This window comes from Macaca fascicularis, chromosome 7, assembly GCF_037993035.2.
Source record: "Macaca fascicularis isolate 582-1 chromosome 7, T2T-MFA8v1.1".
Taxonomy (NCBI): domain Eukaryota; kingdom Metazoa; phylum Chordata; class Mammalia; order Primates; family Cercopithecidae; genus Macaca; species Macaca fascicularis.
The window spans coordinates 29196005-29218331 of NC_088381.1; the positions used below are offsets into that span (position 1 = coordinate 29196005).

General features: G+C 42.1%; 1 protein-coding gene across 1 annotated transcript in view; it reads right to left on the reverse strand.

The window, feature by feature from the left end:
* Positions 1 to 1769: 1769 nt before the first annotated feature.
* Positions 1770 to 22327, reverse strand: part of ONECUT1 (one cut homeobox 1) — a 41790-nt gene continuing 21232 nt past the window's right edge. Inside the window, exon 2 of the mRNA XM_005559607.5 lies at positions 1770 to 9816. Within this exon, the coding sequence (XP_005559664.1) occupies positions 9524 to 9816 (293 nt within the window). The 3' untranslated portion in view covers positions 1770 to 9523. The remainder of the gene's footprint in view (positions 9817 to 22327) is intronic.

A 22327-nucleotide genomic window follows, 5' to 3' on the forward strand; every position in this document is an offset into this window, starting at 1 on the left:
AAACATATACACAGAGAATGATAAAGCAAATGTGACAAAATATAAAGCATTGTTAAATCTGGCTAGTACGTACACAGGAATTCTTTATGCATCCTTGCGACTTTTCTGTAAGTTTGAAATTATTTCAAAATAAAACTTTTTAGAAAATGTCCACAAAAAGCTTTGTAGAAGAACATTAATATCACCTTCATTAAAAGTAGCCAAGGCTGGGTACCGTGGCTCATGCTTATAACCCCAGCTCTTTGGGAGGCCAGGAGTTCAAGAACAGCCTGGGCAACATGGCAAGAACCTGTCTCTACAAAAACAAAAACAAAAACAAAACACAAAAAACAAAAAACAAAACACACACACACACACACACACACGTGGGGTATGGTGGCATGTGCCTGTAGTTGCAGCTACTTGGAAGACTGAGGCAGGAGGATCACGTTAGCCCAGGAGGTCCAGGTTGCAGTGAGTGGTAATCACGCTGCTGCACTCCAGCCTGGGTGACAAAAGGAGACCCTATCTCAAAATAAATAAATAATTTAAAAAGGGAAAACAGTCCTACTCCTGTATTTAAAAAATGAAACACCTTAGAAAATGGTTTTTTTTGTTCGTCTGCTTGTTTGTTTTGAGACGGAGTCTCCCTCTGTTGTCAGGCTGGAGTACAGTGACAGGATCTCGGCTCACTGCAACCTTCGCCTCCTGGGTTCAAGCGATTCTGCTGCCTCAGTCTCCCGAGTAGCTGGGACTACAGGCATGCGCCACCACACCTGGCTAATTTTTTTGTATTTTTAGTAGAGACGGGGTTTCACCATGTTGACCAGGATGGTCTTGATCTCTTGACCTCGTGATCTGCCTGCCTCGGCCTCCCAAAGTGCTGGGATTACAGGCATGAGCCACTGCGCCCGGCCGTAAATAGTTTTTTTAACTGGAAAAAATCTGCATTTTAAGATATTTGCTGAGCCTGTAATCCCAGCTATTAGGGAGGCTGAAGCCCAGGAGGATCACTTGAACCTAGGAGTTTGATGCTAGCTTGGGTAACAGGGCAAGACCCTGTCTCTAAATCTATCATCTATCTATCTATCATCTATCTATCTATCTATCTTCTTTCCATCCATCCATCTATCAATCATCTATCTAATTTGCTGATAATTAATATAGCTAAGATTTATTGAGGATTTATATACCAGACACTGGGCTAAGCTTTACCTACTTCTAGTGTCTAATCCTCACAACCACCCTGTAATGTAGATATTTATGCCCATTTTACAGATGAAGAAACAGACTGAGGGAGGTTAAGTAATTTGCCCAAGGTCTTGCAATTAGTAATCAGCACAGCAGGAAAGCCAAACCTGGTTTCCCTGTTGCCTGAGCCAGGCCTCTTGATTGGTTACTACATTCTACTAAAAAGGACCTTAATTTCCCTGCCCCGCCCCCCAGCTTCTGAGACACACAAATACCCACACAAGTTATTTTACTGGAGAGGCCTTTTAAGGACGATCCTCTCTAATTATAATTTTTACTTCTTCTGAGAGTCAATCAGGTTAATATAAATGGCTAATCTCTAGAAATAGAATGTTCCACTTTCATTTAAAAGCATTATTTTGCTCCACTAGACAACATCTCTTTATTTTCCCTGAATTAATCTTTCTTTGACCATGGCACTGGCTTTTGTTTTCAAGTGTGTTGTCCTCTCCGTTTCACCCTTCCTCCAAAGAAAATCGATGAGCTACTTGCTTAGGATTTCAGGTAGAATAAAAACAAAAGAAGGCAAGAATTGTCTAAATTTAAAGTGCTGGAAAATCCAACATTTTATTTACTACATTTTGGTGACTACATAAATGCTGAAACATTTTAACACTGAAAAGCATGATGGCATCATCACTTGCTTTTTTTTCTTTTTTTCTTTTTTGCTTAGCAAACACAGCAGATGATATTGCACGGCATAAAGTGAGAACAGTAGCGAAGCTTAAAATAAATGAAAGAAACCTTAATGCAGTACAGGAGATACTCAGAAACAAACCAGAATAATGCCTAATGCATTACACGTTTTTGTTGCTACACACAAAAATACAGAAGAAGCATTGGACAGAGAGAAAGAGAGAGAGACAAAATATTAGCAAACAACCATAACTGGGTACAATAATCATTTAGTCTGAAATGTAGATGCAACGTAGAAACTACCACTGTTTTCTAATTGACAAAGAAAATGACAGCAACATTTGTCTTTTATCAAAAAATCTTCTAAGCCCCTCATGGTTAGGGTTTTAATTAATTATTTAATTATGTATTTACCCTTTTTTTTTTTTTTTGTCTTTTTTTTCATTGTTAAGGAAGAACTCCCTCTGCTCTTGGAAGATTTTCTACTCTACTGATCTTTTTTATTTTATTTTATTTTTACCTGATGATTGTCTTAGGCACCCTCCTTACGTAATAAACCATCAAGCTAACTTGAACAGGGAAACTGAGTCACACTCAAACAATAGCTAAGGTCAAAAGTGTAGTGAAAATAGAAAAAGGGGGAAGGGATAGGTCTAAGTGAGTGACAGATAGGCTGATTCAGACAGGACAATAAGCACAGGGAGATATGAAGACAACTACCAAAGCAAGTGGAAGACAAGGTTTTCAACTTTATTGTATTGAAAAATACTTGTCACTTGGTTCAGATAGCAAATCTAAAATGAGCCCACAATGATTATGTAATAAATGCAGAACATACCACAACAAATCGAGACTAACATGGAAACGGATGTGACCTTGTGAATACAACGCCGCTCAGCGCTTCACTGCTCAACAATTGTCCTAGGTTTCCATAACTCATCGCACAGCATTGGTATTAAAAACAAATAATTGGTCAATGCTTTCCAACAGCACACTGAGTGATCCTGCAACCCAAAGCAGATTTATTGCCCTATTAAAACACATAATGAGTATAAAAATGTTCCTAAGAAAATGTAACATTTGACCTGAAGTCTAAGCCCTCTCTTTCCTTCCCTATCACAAACACCCCTGTGGAGGGGAAAAATAAAAATAAAAAATAAGGCAAAATTTGTATGTTGAGAGGGAAAGTATTTACATCTATGGGTTTATGACGTGTAGTCAGAGCAACTTCTTTCAGCATAATAAAACAAAATAGTGGGCACCGACTCTTCTGAGGATGCCACTGTCAGTTGAGAATTCCGTGTGTGTGCTCATCACAAGTAGGGCCAAGTATCTGAACTGCCTCCATGAAGGGAGCTGAGGGCAGGGATCATCTCTAGTGCAGAAAAGAAACCAGTCGGAAGATGAAGAGTGAGTGGAGACAAACTCAGAGAGGCATGGAGTACATTCACCCCAGGACCCTGACATTTGAGGATGACTCCTGTGACTTTGGTAGGGATGTGTAGGGAGAGGAGGGGCAGTCGTGAGTAGCAGATTCCAAGAAACTGATGTGGAGAGGGATGTGTAACTTTGATTTTTTCCCTTAAATTCTATTGATAATTGAGGCCAAGCAATGGTGTTTTGCATCTACTGTGGACTGGCCAGAGGGGAAGGGGCTGGGTCAAGCTGCTCCCCAGCCTTGACTTTCTGTCTAAGGGCATGAGGCCATTACACTCTCCTCTCAGCTTTGCAAAAGGAACTGTGTCTCCATGCCCTGCCCCCTGCCTTGAAGCAATTCAGAAACTTGGGAAAACCTAGAGGATTTCCAAATTCAAGTTAGCTTGTCTCTGAGTTTTTACACTCTACTTCTCATACCCGTGCGAATGGTTAAAAAAAAAAAAAAAGTAGCAAAGTATCTCACAAATGCCGGTGCTTTGAAATATTTAAAAAGTCTTAAATTCTTTGGAATTTCAGGTCTTACCTGCAAAGTAATCTTTTCTAAAAAAATTAATAAATTAAAGGAAGAACACGAATAATGCCTTTCTTTCTAAATGACAAAAAGGACTATCTTGAAACACTCACTTTGGCATGTACAAGTTTCTGAGGGGGGACCTGGCAGTGTTTACAGCACACATTGAAATACCTACTAAGAAAAAGCTAAAGATACACCCTGCAGTTAAGAGAAGCTCTTGCCTTCAGCTTATCTTAGCATCGAGAACAAAAAGATTGTAACATAAAGCTTTGGCCATTTCGATTCTACTATATACATTTTAAAAACTACACAGTCATAAATTAAAGCAATGATTAAATAAGCTCATATAAAATGTAATTAAATTAAAAAAAATCACAGCACGTTATAGAGAAAAATAGGAACCAGCTTCACAAAAAAGAGATTTTATATATATATATATATATATGTATTTTTTTTTTACCCTGTGGAAACAAATTTTCTACGGAACACAAAAACTTCATAAGTAACCATCAAAACAAAAATCATTTCTTATTCCATTCTTGCTTTTTTACACAACCCTTAACTCACCGGGGGGAACATTTCCAGAAATTAAGTCTTCCTTGAGCAACAGAGCAGTTCTGCCAAGAAAATAAACCCCAAACCAAAGGGGAGGGGGGACATCCCAAACATACAAACTACAAAATAAATAAGAATTATAAAGTTTTTTTTTAAAGTAACCTTAACAATTATCAAACTAGTAAGTTCTGCCTTATCACATAGACTCTCTATACAACATAACCCTAAAACGTTATTACTATGAGGTATTTGGAGGAATTGGTAAAAGTTACGCACGGCCTGCCTGTGGAGGGACAGGTGAAGTCAGGTGGGGGGAACTTGAGAGGGAACGAGGAGGAGGAGCTTTGGTTTATCAGCAAGAAATTGGGAAAAAAAAGTCATCCTTTGGTATCAAAGAAAGTTTCATTGCATGGTTGCACGGAAAAAGCACCACGGTGAATAATTATTCCTTTTTTTTTTTTTTTCATTAGTGGCCTTTCTAAGAGGCTGAGGTATTCAAAGAGTATAAGGTGAAAGAGGTCAACAGCGGTTTAACACTTTGGTTCAAGCAAGGCACTCGTCCTAGGAGTTTACAAAGTTTGCAACATGTTTGCCTAGAGATTTACAAGTAGAACTAGCAGTAATAAGAGTAGTATTTCCTAATGTTGTTGTTGTCATTATCGTATCATTATTAAGAATGAAGACAAGTTTACACACTGAGTGAAGAGTGAGGAAGGGTGGTGGGGGAAGGGAAGGGGTGGAGTTCCCTCTGCAGACTGAGACCGTGCATGAAAATATCTTTGGTATTCTTTGGTATCATCAATGTGATTAAAATCACCAATGGAAATTGAGTGAGGTAGCGTCTTTGGTTCACACTATAAATAGTAGATCTTTACACTTTTTTTTCTTTTTTTCTTTCTTTTTTTTGTTTTTTTTTTTGTTTGTTTGTTTTTTGTTTTTTTTTTTACACGTGGAAGTAGCTATTTTTTTACCTTCTGCTTCTTTGTCCTTACTATTTAGGAAGTAGTTACCAAATGTACTGTAAAGCTAACCACACCACAGTAATAACCCAGAAGGCCAAACACGTCTCAAAACAGCCTCTGGTGTTTGAATGCACCCTAAACAACTAGATAGAAAAAGGAGAAGTGCTTTCTCTTTGTTTGCTAAATGCATAGTTTTCATCCTTTATGTACAAAGAAGGGAGGACCTTTCTTAGGGAAAATGCCTTTACAGCTCATGTGAAAATGTCCTAGGACTCTTTGGTATAGCAAAGTTTGCATTTAACCTGCAACTACGGTCATTCACCTGGGGTAGCAATGGGAGTGGAATGAATCCAAAAGTAGTGTAGTGCTTTTATATTTTCCTGGAAAAATAATTTCGCTTTTTTTTTGCGGGGGCACAGTGAGTGACATGTTCATTTAGAACTTCTGGATTTCCCACACATTTTCTTTGGTCTTTGGAGTCTATTCCAGGTGCATCCGGGGACTGGAATACTCAATTCCTGACATCCAGAGCTCTTTTACCTGAACATTTATTGACGTCTGGGGTTTTGGGGTGTCCAGATGTCACACCTCCCTGCCCTCTACAGGAAAGCTTCCAGTGATGACAGGACCTGAATGACTTATGGCCAGAAACAGACTAACTTCCATTCTACCAAAAAAAAAAAAAAAAAAAAAGGATTACTTTAAGTGCAGTTTTGGAATAAACACACATACAAATAAAACAGTAAGATAGATACCTTTTTCTGGTGAATTTTGCAAAAGAATTGAGAAATGATGGGTGAACAAATGGCACATGATTGGCTCTGTGGAATGTAGATTAAAAAACTCAAGCCAGAAATTAATGTTACACTCAATAGGAATGGAAGCATTGTGTTTTTTTTCTATATTCCAGTTCAGGAGCAAGTAAAGAATCGGTCATACATGATGTAATAAGTGTATTGCTTGTGAGAAGCTGAGTTTTGTCCATCACGATTTCTAAAAAGCAAACGATGTGAGTATGCTTAAACAGTCGAGTAAAAAAATTGCTTTTCAGGCTCTGATTTGTGCATCTGTTTATGAGAAAATATATCTCTAAGCCCTGAAATTGCATAATGGGTGCAAATTCAATGCTGGTATGAAAGTTATCTTTGGTGTTAGCAAACAGGATAACTGGTGAGTTTCTTAAAAAACCATTATGGTGGGATACTGAAAATGAAGCAATATTCTATGAGACTGTGCCTACACAGTACCAAAATAATTGGTCAAAAATGCAACATGGGCCAGGTGCAGTGGCTCATGCCTGTAATCCCAGCACTTTGGGAGGCCGAGGCGGATGGATTACCAGAGGTCAGGAGTTCAAGAGCAGCCTGGCCAACATGGTGAAACCCTGTCTCTACTAAAAATACAAAAACTAGCAGGGCGTGGTGGCGCCTGTAATTGCAACTGCTTGGGAGGCTGAGGCAGGAGAATCACTTGAACCCGGGAGGTAGAGTTTGCAGTGAGCTGAGATCACGCCACTGCACTCCAGCCTGGGTGACGGAGTGAAACTCTGTCTCAAAAAAAAAAAAAAAAAAAAAAAAAAGGTAACATGCGTGTTGGATTGATTTTGGGGTTAACATATAGTAACAACAAATAAAAAACATGGTTGTCTGAATTCTGCTTTTCTTTTCTTGGAGTATTGAATTTGGTAAGATTGTGTGTAGACACAGCTTGAATTTCCCTGCATTTAGAATTATCACGTTTTAGATAAACAAGGCTTTCCTCCCTCCTAAATTATAAATACATTATGTAGCTGTATCCCCGGCTCCCTCCATTCCTGGAGAGAGAGAAAATGTTAATCAGTTTTTTCCTTTTTGTTTACGTCATTGACAAGATTCTATTTTTTAGTAAATCTTGAAGGGTGGCCATTTAAACGGTCTCTTTCAATAGCTGAACTATAATTGTGCCATATTTAGAAGGGAAATTTTTAAGCTGGAATTATGGGTGAAAATTTTTAAAAAAGACAAAACATGTCAAGGCAAATGCAGTATTTCATCAAAAGAGAAGTATATGTTGGTTTCCTCTTCTCATTTGGCAGCAGACATGAAGGAGACACAGATAGATGGCTTGTTCGTTTTGCTTCACCTCTCTAGTTGCCTGCCTGTTACAGACCTAGACAAGGTGCTGAGATTTGATGCTAAGGAGTTATGTTTTGTGTCAAGATGGTTCAGTTTTATTCTTTGGCATTTTTAATGAATCTCAATAAAACAACTTATCATTAGGATAACATTTAATTTTATAGTTCTAAGTAGGGGTGGTAATTAACTAAGAGTATCCAATTCTTTACCTAATGGCATAATAGGCATCCACTTACATAAGTTACAGTCCAACTGAATTCAGAGAGAATTTTTCTGGGAATCTAGTGATTCGCTGGGGTACCACTAATACAACTTCTTTTTTTTTTTTTTTTTTTTTTTGGCTTTGATTTCTACAGTTCTGGTTAAGTGATTTGGAAAAATAGAGATTTAAAATTTTGTATTTGTAAGCTCAGGTCTAGTTTTTAATCTGTCCCTGTTAGAGAGCAAAATCTATATTATAAAATTTCCAGCTTAATGCAGTAGCAAGAAAGAATGCAGAATGCTTTGGAGGCTATTCTTAGTTCAATAAATTGATTAATACCAATAGATCAAAAGTCTTGTCATCCACCAGAACACTGGCTTTTTCTATGCAGTTCCACCAATTTTACCATTTCTGCTGTTTTACTGATGTCCAAGTGATAAAATTTCTGGAATTGGCAATAAGTTAGTTTGATTACTTTTTAGGATACTTATAAGTACTGAATAGTTCATTTGAATAATAATGTTTTTTTTTTTTTTTTTTTTTTTTTTTTTTTTACTTTATTTGTATTTGTAAAGTATTTAAAAGAGGTTTTTGGTGCCAAATGCATAAAGCAAATATAAGTCAATTAATCTAAGGATAGTTCTTCATTTAGTGACCTTTTATAAAAAGCATTACTTTGAACGAATTTTCTAATTTAGTTACTTTCCCTGTTAAACTTAGTTTTCTAGTGTAAAAATGGGGTCCTACTTTGGAAAGATCCTCAGGTTTTCTCAGCTAGGAACAGATTATGGAATCATGTCTATCTCTCTACTTTAGTGACATTTATGGATCCTGAAAAGGAGTGTGCCATCTGGATGTACACGTGTACTGCATCGACCTCTCTGCCATGATATTAATTGCTTCCCTGAAGCTACATTCTTTCTTGCCAGTTCTGAAAACTCATATTTCAAATGCTTCAAGAGTCATAAATAATAGTCATGATTCTATGTGGCATGTGTATTACAGCTAGATCAGTTCATACGTATAACTTTACATAGTATCTTGTGTAAAAATAGCTTTGGTTATTAAAATCATTGCAATAAAATACCTGCACTATAATATTAAGTGTGTTCTTTGGTACCTAGGTGATTTTTTAAATGGATGGACTCTTGTTTCATTTCTTAAAAAATATCTGAACATTCCTTAACAAACAAAGAGAATGCACTGGTTTAGGTGTCATTCAAATTTTCTTTGCTGGGTTTGAATCTGCATTTAGGTTGCGGGCCTGGCAGGTTCAAACGCTAGGCTAGACGAGCAAAATCACTAATCCAATGAACTCAGACAACCCCATACCATGTTGGTTGCACTCCTATAGCACAACCATTTCTGAAGACCAGCTCTGCCTAAGTCTCTAACCACTGGTGGTGGTGGTTGTGTGTGTGTGTGTGCGTGTGTATGTACGTGCACGCACACACACATGCACACACACTCACACACAGTACTGAGACATCATACACCTTCGTGGCATGGTAGAACAGATGAGAAAGTTCGATCTTAAAAGATGTCCGCTCAATGGCTCAAAATCACTATGCTCCAAACCACTAAACAGCCAAGCACAGCGAGGATGGTCATGGATTGAAGGTGTGAGATCCAGTGGTGTTTTCCTGCTCATCATTTGTCTTGCCAAGTCGCCGCCCCGCTGAAGTGTGTGTCTCCAAACAAAGTCAGAATGCAGGTGAGCTAAGTCTTTGGTTTCTTTGGACTATAAATAACACTTTTTTTTTCTTCAAATATTTCTAAGTATAAACCTGCTATCTTGAGGTCCTGGTCTTTTAAAAATTTTTTTTTTAAATTTAAAGCTTTTCCACCGAGGTTTTAGTTTGTGGTTCTTCCTTCATGCTTTGGTACAAGTGCTTGATGAAGAAGATGAGTTGCCTGAATTGGAGCTGCCCTCGTCCTGCCACTTGTCCAGACTCCTCCTCCTTGCGTTCATGAAGAAGTTGCTGACAGTGCTCAACTCCAACCCCAGCTGCTGGGAAATGGTGATTTGCAATTCTTTGGATGGACGCTTATTTTCCTTGAATATTGCATGTAGAGTTCGACGCTGGACATCTGTGAAGACCAACCTGGGCTTTTTGGGTGTGTTGCCTCTATCCTTCCCATGTTCTTGTTCTTTCCTTTTACATGCTGTGAAGAAACACAGAAGATGTTAGAACAAATGATCTAGGGGAGAATCAATAGTAAGAAAGACAGAGCTCATAAAAATTTGTTAGCCATTCCTCATGGCCTGCTTTCTGTTTGCTGACCTCTGCTTTAAGCACCATGGGGGGCTGGGAGGAAAGTGTAATAAGAGAATGGAGAATTGGGATATAGGTGAAGTTCTGTGAGGCCTGGGCGTGGGTTGTGGCTTTGATGAGTATTTGCTCTTTGTCCTGGGTGAGTCAGTTAACTCCATCTGGGCCTCAGATTCCTCACCTGTAGAATGTAAGTTTCTGGCTAAATGAACTTATCACTTTGAACTTTTGTTTCTTTATCTGCGAAAATGCATATAAGAATACCCACCTTGCCGTGTTGTGGTATGAAATAGTGTACGTAAAAGTTTATGCTAACTTTACAAATGCAATGCCTTGTCAGCAAGAAGCAGTTGTAGCCCTCAAAGGGTTTATAGTCTGCTGCCCGTAGAATATTAAGAGCCTAATCAGAGTCTGAAAACATAGTAGAAAGGAATTGCATTTGTTTCCCTTCTGATCTTTTTTATTTTCCAGGAAAATCTGTATATAAGAAAGTTCAGTATATAGTTTTTTATCGTGGCCATCAGTCTTCTACCGATTTTCTAGTGGAACCGGGAACTGTGGAGGTGTGAACCACTCTTCCTCGACATTGAGACTAAACCTGCCAAGTTAGCCATGTTCATCTCTGGGTTCTCTCTGTGCCTCCTTTTTGCAAGCCATGCTCTTGGAGTCCCCCTCATCCCTTACCTGGTCTCCCACTGAGGGGCCCATTCCCTACCCATGCATGTTTGGTCCTGTATTACCAAGATGCTTTTTGGCTGCTAGAGCTATTCTAACATATCATCCCAATGCAGCCCTCAGGCCCCAGGGTTTGGCGCCAGATCAGGGTCTCTCCTGATTTTAGATGCCATAATTCTCTTTCCATCCTAATGCGGCTCACTAGTTTCCACCTGCTAAAGGACTCTCAGGGCTGCACTGGTAACAATGCACACCACCCCTCCACCCAATCTCCACCATCAATCAATCCCCACAACCATCCACAAATAACCACATAACCCAGGTGCTCTGATATGCGTATGCAGCCTTAAGACAAGGCTCCTATGCCCTCACTGCAATCAGATTGCTGCCTCCTAGCCCCGTATGTAGGTGTTCTAGAGCTGCCACTGCCACCTTTATATCTGGCTGATTGTATCTCTCATCCCCACCATAGTGGAAGATGGATGGGGCATGCTTCGTGGTGGAGGGAGGGATTGCCACTCTTCCATATCGCATCCCTCCCATTGCTGTCCTGCCTGTTGCTGCCCTCTGTTTCACCACATGCATCTGTGTATTCCAGGTTCTCAATTCCTTACCTGATGGTTCACCAGCTCTGGCTAGATTCAGCCTCTGTGGTCTCCTCAGCCTCCCCTTCCCTTTCATTCCCAGCTGGGTAGATCCTGGACTTCAGAGTTCCTGTAAAACTTTAGGTGCCCATTGGTAGAAATTAGCTCAGCAACAGATCAGCTGCAGAGCTCATAGGTGAAGGCTGGAGAGGGCTCAAGGCTTTACAGTCCAATCCAGAGGGCTCCAATTTTTTAAAACAATGTGCTACTTAGTAAAAAAAAAGTTCTGAGTATATATTCCCTTATATTATTTATTTATAAATCATATACATGTGTTAGTAGACTACTGTATTGTGCACATTATAAAACACACACAATACAAAAACATTTTTTTTTTTTGAGACAGGATCTCACCCTGTTGCCCAGGCTGGAGTGCAGCGGTGCAATCTCAGTGCACTGCAACCTCTGCCTCCCTGGGCTCAAGCGATCCTCTCACCTCAGCCTCTGGAGTAGATGGCACTACAGGTGCATGCTGCCACACCCGGCTATTTTTTTTTTGTATTTTTTATAGAGATGGGGTTTCACCATGTTGCCCAGGCTGGTCTTGAGCTCCTGGGCTCAAGCAATCTGCCCACCTGGGCCTCCCATTAGAGGTGTGAGCCACTGCCCACAGCCCACAATATTAAAATTTTTAAAGGGATAAAATAAAAATAGACATGAAATTCTCTTCTAGAGATGCATCTGCTTGCCCAGGCGCTGCAGTGTATTCACCCCACTTACGGGGCCACTGATCCAACTATTAGTAAATATAGGAGTGAGAATTTCAGAATGAACATGAAGGGAGGGCTCAGTCATGAAAGAGAGATTTGTAGGCAAGGCAGGCCTTATGGCCTTTTGTAACATGTCCTGTAGGTCACTTGCTATGCTTCTTGCCCACCATGGGGGGCGGCGTCAACCTAATGGGCAGGGTTATTAAACGCCCAACTCCCTCAGAGCCTCGCGTTATATACATCCTGAGCCAGGTGAGTCTCCAAATAGAGTTCCTCCTCACAGGGGCCTACAGCCCTCACTGGGCACCCAGATTAAGTCCCAGAAAAAAATGACTAAAGTCAACTCCAGTTAGTTTGAGTCAGCCCCTGTAGACACAGCCTCATACAATACTGATGCCGATGGCTGATTCATTGACTTAAAAATGAATACAAGGCCAGGCGCGGTGGCTCACGCCTGTAATCCCAGCACTTTGGGAGGCCGAGGTGGGCGGATCACTAGGTCAGGAGATCAAGACTATCCTGGCTAACATGGTGAAACTCTGTCTCTACTAAAAATACGAAAATTAGCCGGGCACGGTGGCGGATGCCTGTAGTGCCAGTTACTCGGGAGGCTGAGGCAGGAGAATGGTGTGAATCCGGGAGGTGGAGCTTGCAGTGAGCTGAGATCATGCCACTGCACTCCAGCCTGGGCGACAGAGCGAGACTCCATCTGAAAAAAAAAAAAAATAAATAAATAAAAATAAAATAAATAAATAAATAAATAAATAAAAAGACTACAATGCAGGTTTTGCTCTTAAGGATGCCAGATTTAAGCAAATAACTGCATATAAGCAATTAACTACAAGAGTGTAAAAAGAGTGTATAGAGTCTACTGCTTGAAGATATTCAGGAAGGCATTATAGAGAAGGTGCTTCAGATGGGCCCTAAAGGATAAATGGAGGCTTGCCAATGAGAGGAGTGGGAAGAGTGGGAAAGCTCGTTCCCTGCAGAGGGAGCAGCACTGTGAAGGATTGATAAGTATTAGTAGATTGGTATTTGTGAGGCAAGAGGGCACACAAGAAGGAAAGGCTGTGGGAGATGGCTTCGTGCTTAGACAGAGATCAGATGTGAATCATCTCGTAAGTAAGGAGGAGGTATGGAGAGGTATGAGTAAGGGTGTAGTGTGATTACATTTGGGCTTAGAAAAACCCCTCTGGTGGCGTTGTGGAGGGAGAACTGGAAAGCAGCAAGATTAGGAACAAGAATGCTACAGTCGGTGCTGTGGTCTACCACCCAGATCCCCCTTCAGGACTGAGGCACTTGTTCCTCCAGCTGCTGGAAGGGTTGGTGACAGGTGGCTCTCAGGTGAGGTCCATTCTTGGAATCGCCCTTGGCCAAAGGTTATGCCACCCTGGGGTGGGGTGGGGGTTTGCCCATATCTAGTGGAGGTGGGTGGGGGGGGTGTAGGAGATACGGTTATGGAAGGTGGTGGTCTAGGAGAGTGGAAATGAGTTGGTTTAAGGACCTTCAACCCAACCCCTTGCATCAAGTGAGACAACTCTAAAGAGTCATCTGGTTCAAGAGCACTCCATATAATTGGTTGAGGGTATTTTTGCACCTACATTGCTGTTCAACTCCTCCTTCTGCCCAATCTTACTTCCTTCACCACCCCCAGGGGAGTTATTCTCCTTAACTTGCTCCAAAAACCTTTCTGCTTGTGCATCTCAGAAACTCAGAGTCTGTTTTGCAGAGAAACAGACCTAAAATAGAAGTCAGAAAACCACCGTAGGGCCAGGCACAGTTGCTCATGCCTGTAATCCCAGCACTTTGGGAGGCTGAGGCAGGCAGATTACTTGAGGTCAGGAGTTCGAGACCAACCTGGCCAACACGGTGAAACCCTGTCTCTACTAAAAATACAAAAATTAGCAGGGCGTGGTCGTGGGCGCCTGTAATCCCAGCTACTCGGGAGGCTGAGGCAGGACAATTGCTTGAACCTGGGAGGCGGAGGTTGCAGTCAGCTGATATCGCACCACTGCACCCCAGCCTGGGTGATAGAGCGAGACTCCATCTCCAAAAAAGAAAAGAAAACCACTGTAATGAGGACCCATAATTAGACAATGGCAGTTGAGAATGGAGAAGAACTTCTTGGGAGGTCAAATCAAGAAGACTTACTGAGTACTTGGCTAAGAAGGTGTAGTCTGGAACACCTGCCGGGTTTCTGGTTGGATGATAGCAATGGGGCCATTAGGAAATACAGAGGGAGAGTGAGTTTTATGAGGGTAGTAACCACTTCTGTATGGAACAAATTGCATTGGATGTGTTTGCTGGACATTCTGTTAAAGATCTCCAATAGGTGGTTGTCCAGCAGACAGCAGGATGTATGGGATCTGGAGTTCAGGGAAGAGGTCTGGGCTAGAAATATAGACTTGGAAGTCATTAGGTCTCTAGATGGTAAATTACACAGAACACACACCCACGGGAAAGTAAATAACAGAGCACTGGGTGCAGACTTGACTTATTTATCATTCAAAAGGCAGAGCTAAGGGAAATCAGAAAGAGATATTCATCTTCCATCTAGCCAGATTGTATGTTTGAATGACTTCAGTCTGGTCCTTGGCATTTGGCAGGACTGTCTGCTGAAGCTACCCCTGAGCCAGCATTTCCCAAATGGCATCAGAAGAATGATACTCTCTCAAACACGGGTTCGTTGAAAAGATGGTTTGCAGATCAAGGACATTTTTAAAAAATCTATTATATATTGCCTCTTCCTCAAGATTCATAATATATGTAAGCACACCTAATTCTGTTTCTCAAATTTGTTTGACCCCAGAACCCTTTTTGGTGGAGACTGTCGATTAATGTCTTATACAATATTAATGTTGGGGAAATGCAGTTTGGAAGTTCCTGCCCCGGGACCTCAAGTACCGTAGACGTTACAATACCAGAACCTGGGGAGTGAGGTTCTCTTGGAGCAGGGACCCTGGCTGACTCACTCTGTATCTCCAGGACACCCTGGCCTAGGGCCTGGTTGTAAGGGCAGATCAGTATCCATGTGGGTATGGGACAGAGGTATGTCTGCGAATAAGTGGATGTGATTAGATCTGGAGGAAATGCTGCCAAAGTTGGAGGTGCCGAAAAAGAAATCAGAGATATCAGTAAAATGGAGAGTAGACTAAAGCTTATTGAGAGTCACTGAATGACCAGAGGAGGCTAGGAGGAGCAACCTATAGAAACAAGTCATACTTCTAGAAGCTTTCACCAGACCATAGCTGTGAGAGCTGAAATTTCCACGGAGTTGATTTCAGAGTAGAGATTACCCGTCGTAATTCCTACCTTACCATCGTAAGGTAGGAAACTCCCAATTGGAGGTTATGAGAGTCCATGTGAGTGTATATATATATATATATATATATATATATATACACTCTCTCTCTCTCTCTATATATATATATATCTCTCTCTCTCTATATATATATCTCTCTCTCTATATATATATATATAGAGAGAGAGAGAGAGAGAAGGAGTATGACAAGAGGTAGTGCTGCTTGGGGAACAGCAACACACATGTTTTATGTGAATATAATATTTTTTATGTAGGGGTACGGTTTCCATTAAAAATAGAGAAATACTTGTCAGTGAACTGGATTAAGTGGAAGGAGATGGCCATTGTTGGTGAAAGATAGTACTGATGATGAAGACCCGTTATGAGTCACCTCCATGGGGGTGGGCAAGCAGACAGATCTATAGGATGCACTGGCAAAGGGCAGCAGGGGCTCGTATCAGACTTTGATGTTTATGGGTGAGGTCACCGGAAGTGAGTACTATGGAGGAGGTAGAAGTAGGCCTGAAAGATGGTAAAAGTCAGAGCATGACTTTGTGTGCCACAGGATTGGCAAACCTGTGCTGGTCTGTGAACCATTACTGACCTGCAACAAGGTCAGTATAAAAAATTGAGAATAAGCAATTAGAAATGTTTATGGCAGTTTGACATTGCTGCAACATTCAAATGTGTGATTATTTTTCTAGTAATATATTTTTTATTGTATTATCAAAATTATTCATTCAGGACAGATGGAAGTTAGAAACAAACCAACAAACTAGTCCTTCACTACCTAGAGTTTAAGAAGCCCTGTCTTAGAACACACTTTATAAAACATAGTATATAGTAACATCTTAGGATCAGTTGTCACTCAAGCATTTGTATACCAACTTATATCCATTTTCCTGACTTAACGATACAAAGGACTTTACAACATATGAAGTGCTGATTGAATTATGCAAAAGTCTGTGAAGAATTTGTCTGGGAATATGTGGGCACAGACATTTTGGCCTGGGAGGCATTAATAAAGCCAGATGAACTTATGATACAACTTCTTAAATGAGCCTGGACTCAGAAGATGCAAGCTCTGGCCCAGCTCCGTGGATATGCACCTGCAAATACTACCAACTTTATGAATTTGGGGATTATGTTTCCAACACAGGAAATTTGGGGGACACATTCAAACCATAAAAGATATTATCTTACTAATTCCTAGTACCATTTTGTGAGGTGAGAGAAGCCATCATATTCCATTTTGCAGCTGGGGACACTAAGCTCAAAGAAGGTGAGGGACTTGGTCAAGATCACACAACTATCAATGGCCACAGAGCTGGGCTTGAGCTGTGTGCCGGCAGCTTATCCACTCATATGTGGCTTGCTCTCTGTGAGTCCTTGGACTCTAGCCAAGTATTTTCCCCCTCGAAATAGCTGCCCTAGAGTATGTTGTCCTAACATCATCGCAGGGAAAGTGGGCTAGAAAGCAGTAAAGGGGAAGGGCTGAGATGTCCAGAACACCATGAAACTGCCTTGACATCTAAAGACAACTTGGCATTTTCATAAGGGCCTGCTGGAGATGCAGCATCTTCACCCTAAAGGCTGATGTAGATGCTGAAAACTGCAACCCCTCAGCAGCCTGCAGGGCCAACTGTTCTTGCACAGGTAAGCCTGTGATGTCTGAGTCACGCGAGGGGGGTCTGGCCTGGATTTAGAAGAGAAACGTCCAGGCGGCCCTCAGCCCCTTTGCTGCTCCAGTGCCTCTGGGTCAGATGGTGGTGTGCTGGTAAGGCAAGACACGTCTTGAAGTTCTCAAGAGCCAGCCCAGGGCTGCTACCCAGATTCCTGATGGGCTTGGCCATGACATCCCTGCCAACCCTGCTCAGGAGAGCTTGGGGCTTCAGGGGTAGGGAACAAAAATATCAAAAAGCATGTGGGCCAGAATGTGAAAATTCATAGGGATAGAAAGCAGTCTGGTGGTTGCTTATGGCTGAAGGGGTGGTGGTGGGAAATGGGAGTGACTAATAGGTAAGGTGCTTCTTTTTTGGGGGCTGATGAAAATGTTCTAAAATTGACTGTGGTTGAAAAGTTCTGTGACTGACTGGATAATTTTAAATGGGTGAATTCTATGGTATGTGAATTACATCTCTATTAAGTTGTAAGAGCAGCGACAGCCAGGCATGCACACGGGGTGAGCCCTCTGCTCTCACCCCTACCTGCCACTGAGAGAGACCGTTTTCTGGGCTGTGGCAAAGGACAAGAGGTAGTTCATGTGCATTCAGCCCCGAAGACCCTCTCTTGTCAGCTGAAGCTGTTTTTCAAAGTAAACTCTTAGAGACAATATATGTGGACAAGTGAGAACACAAATAAACAGATTTCGGTAAAATGCAATGGGGGTGGGGAGAGACACATGAAGGGGGAGCTATGCAAGTAAACGTGGCAGGACTGTTCCTGAGCCTGTATTCCAGGCCAGTACCTACACTGTGGAGATTAAAGAGCCATTGGATTGACTGAGACAGTCAGGATTAGAGCTCAGACTCCAGGAGTCCTAGGTCAGAATGTTATCTGCCTTGCCTTGAGTGATCTTACTGTGCTGTGTATGTTTTTATAAGCTGCATCCCCAGTTGTTTGGGGGATAAAGGAGCTCTTAAGTGGCAAATTCAGAGGGCACAGCCCAATGTGCCATTCGCAAAGCAACACCAGTGAGCTCTAACTGATATGGCCAAGGACAGTCTTTGCATGGGAAGCAAAGTCCCGCCCAGACTGTCTGGAAACTGACGGCCAGCAGAGGGAAGCGGAGCCCAAACAACCTGCTGGACATGAGCTGTGTTTGCTGTCTCTGTGGGTAGCCAGAGCAACTATGGAAACTCTTCCGGCCACACACATGGAAGCTCTAACAAGAACATGCAAAGAGTAGACATTCCCAGTGGGGAATAATCACCGTAACTCACCCTTGTGTCTTGCTTTACAGGGGTTAAAACACCTCCATAAAACCTTACCATGTGATCCCCACGAAACTCAGGTTAGGTAGAAATGGGTATTCTTTCTTGTTTTTGTAGGTGAAACCCTGTCAGAGAGGTTAGGCAAGTTGCCTGTGGGCTGGTTAGCAGGGGACTTGGGCCTCCAGCTTCACTGGACCCTGGAAGCAGAGGGCAGCAACAGTGAACACATCATGGAAACTTTCCCCAGGATGGTGAAACGGGGGCGGAAGCTGAAGCAGCGGGTGAAGTGGAGCTCAGAGGACTCACACCCAAAGAGCAGCAGCAGTTGGTCAGCCAAGCAGTTGTCAGTTGTCAGCCAGACCTGTCTTGCTGTGGCTGAAAGGACTGCAGTTTGGCCTTCCAGGAAAGTGGGCTGGATGGAAGTTGAGACAAAGGGAGTTCTGGTAGCATAGCAGACAGCACACCCATGCTGGCCTGGGAGAGGGGCTGGCGTAGCCTCATGTCAGGAAGGGTGCAGGGGAGCATGGGATGGCTGTTTCCTTGTGTGTATCAGCTTTGAGAAGAAGCTGAAGGAAGCAGCTCAGCCAGTGGAAAAGGAAAGAGCGGGAGCAGAGGGCCTTGGCAAAAGCCAGGCCAGGGAAGTCACTGCAGCCTCTCCCTGCCCCTGGTCTGCTTCCCTAGCGGAGGTGTCCAGGACAGAATCCTGTCATCCCATAGTCTGCTGCCTGGAGTCCTTCCTGAGCCAGTGAATCAAATGTGGTGATGGACCTGTCTTCTCCAGGTGAAGCTCCACAGCTGCATCCCAGGAGAGATGGGAACCCTGGACAAGGTTGCCTGGGCCTAGGAGGGGTGGACAGCATCTCCTGAGCTAAGCCCCATTCATGAATCACCTTACCAGACCTCACAATAAGGGCACGAGGGAGATACTGTTATTCTCGCTAGTCGATGAATGAGCAGCCTGAAGCTCGGCGAGGTTAAGGGACTGGCCCACATCACCCCAACAGCAAAATGGTACAGCTGGGATTTCAGCCAGCGCAGGCCCCCCATGACAGCACTGGAGGACATCGGGAAGTGTGGCCCCGCTCCTCCTCAGGCACAGACTGCGGGGAAACAGAACCATACCAGCTTTCGCTTTCTCTGACCCTGCCAACAGCTATTTTGGTGTGACTCTAGACTATCTCAGTTCTTCTCTCCACAAACATTGTCTTCCATTCCTTGTTCTGTTTTCCCTGTGATAGAGGCTAAACCTGAATTAGAATAGTAGCTGAGAATTCTTGTCGAAAGAATGCATTTAGTACCCAATGACACTGGCATCGTCCTCTTGCTGGCCATTCACGCTCACGTGCACACATTTTCCTGAGCACAGGCTCATCAGTTTTCATACTCACAGGAAGAGACACCCATCAACCTGACCCTTCCCTCCATGAAGCTCTCCCCCTGCACTGCAGCTTCAAAGGAACTGGAGGGGAGTGAGAAGCTGCAGCCTTGCACCTGCTAGTTTGGTCTGTAGCAAAGGGCAATATGGCTCTTTTCTGCAAGTTTGGCTCAAGAATTTTGATTTCTATCCGTATATTGAAGGGATATCTGCACTGCCATGTTTATTGCAGCACTATTCACAATAGGCAAGATGTGGCATCAATCTAAGGGTCCATCAACAGGTGAATGGATAAAGAAAATGTGGTACATATACATATATACATATTATTCAGCCATAAAAAGGATGAAATCTTGTCATTTGCAGCAACACGGATGGAACTGGAGGGTATTACGTTCAGTGAAATAAGCCAGGCACAGAAAGGTAAATATTGCATGTTCTCACTCACAGGTAGGAGCTACAAAAAAAAACTGAACTCATGGAGATGGAGAGTAGAATGATGGTTACCAGAGGCTGGGAAGGGTAGTGGGGAGTGGGGGATAAAGAGGGGATGCTTAATGGGTACAAAAATACAGTGATATAGAATGCATAAGATCTAGTGTTAGGTGGCGCTATAGGGCAACTACAGTTAATTATAATTTATTGTATATTTCAAAACCGCTAAAAGAGTTGAATTGGAATGTTCCGAACATGAAAAAATGATAAATGCTTGAAGTGATGGATACCCTAGTTACCCTGATTTTATCATTACAGATTGTATGCTTGTATCAAAATATCACATGTACCCCATAAATATATACAACTATTATGCATCCATAACTAAAAATTAAAACTAAAGAAGGATTTTTCTAAATTCTTTAAGAATTCTAAATTCCTAAACTTCTGGTAATGGCTGATCAGTTGGAGTTTTATTACATCAGTACCCCTCACTTAAAAAAGACTCTCAATAGTTTGCCTCCAATAATAGGAAATCTGTGATATGGATGCTCTAGTTATAATGGTGATTCCACAAAACAGTCAAAACGAAAAGCATACCTGATGAATTACCTGCTTATTTTTACCTCATCTATGCCTATTGTGAATTGTAAGTCTTAGCTTATCGACCTCGTTTTTCTAATTAATAGATGTATATGTTACTTTATAGTATTTACAGTAATTGAGAGTTATAAAACAGAATTTCTTTTAAAAACCTACAATCTTGAGTTTTCACTAAGTCATCAGACATTTTCTCTAATTAATTTCCAATGAGTGAAGTTTTCCTAGTTTGCTTTTCTGGAAAGTTGTCCGTAGAATCAAACTGTAAATGCTATTCTTCCCATGACACGCATTTTGTACAATTAGTTTCACAGGGGTCTCCCAAAAGCCCAAGATGAAAGCCCTTGGCGGCTGATCTCCCATGATATTCAAGGACCTTGACACTCTGGCCTCAACCACGTTTCCCATGTCACCTCCTACTACTGCCCACTCAATATCAATCACTCCTGCCACACTGCTCAGAAGTCATTCCTAGGTACGAACCTCCACACACCCACTGCTTTGCCCAAGATGTTTCCTGCATCCAGAATGTCCTTCCTTTTCTCTTTTCCATACAAAAACTCCCTATGCAATGAAGGCCAACCTCGAGCATCTTCTTTTCTGCTAAGCCTTCTCCATCCCCTCTCCCTTCTACGGAGAGTTGTTGTCTTTTGTGCCCACAGAGCACCTTCCCCACAATATAATCAGTTACCTACCCATCTCTCTCACACAGTCCGTAACACTAGACCATGGATTATTTCCTCGGCATACTCAGCACTCTTGTTGGAAAAAAAAGTTGGATATGGCTCCATAGAAAATAGACATGCAAAAGACACAAGTCTTTTAAGTTTTGAAAATGTGTACATAGAATGAAGTTCCATGAGACAGCCTTAATACCTTTACTGGATAGTGATTTTTGCAGTAGTTTAATGGCACCATGGGGATATTTCTGAAATGTTATATCAGAAATATATGGGGATATATATGGGGAATATATGGTGATATATCTGAAATGTCACTAACTGGGGAGTCAGTGAAGGTTGGCTGAGTCCTTGGTATTGCCACCACTCCTATGACTGGGTCTGAAGGGAGCTCAGGGACAGGTAAGGAGCAGGCTGGAGCAACAGAGCTGGAGGAGCAGAAGGCGCAGAGGAAATTCATTTGGAGTGGGACATTGAAATTAGTTGGGAGTAAGAAATCAGCCCCCCTTTCCCAAGGTTAGGTGCTCAGGTGGGGCCACTGAGTACCAGAGGGCAGAGGTGTACTGTCTGTGTCCGTTTTTGCTAAGTCTGGGTGGTGACTGGTCCATATCTGCCTTAAATAGAGAGGAGATAAGGATCAGATTTATGGATAATGTCAGCAAATATCCAGAGAGTCTGTGTGGTAGAAACCTTAACAATAAATTCATGAGATGACCCCAGCAGAATAGTCTTGAAGAAGTTCAAATTCAAGGGATGAAAGACTCAAAGAATGTTTTGTAAATAAGGTGAAATGCTATCCCATTTTGTTTCTTTTTCTTCTGGCAACTGCCAAGCCATTGGGCTTTTTGAGTAGGACCTCTGGCTATTATAGAGCCCTGGATCCATGGGTTAGGACATCATTTCTTTCTCCTGGGCTTCAGGGCTGGCCTGCATTCTGCAATGGGAGAGACTGGAAGGACCCTCAGAAGTTTTTAGTCTTCTCTGTAAATGGGAACCACTGAGAAACTTTAAAAACACTTGTGCCTGGGATCCTTCTCCAGAGATACTGATT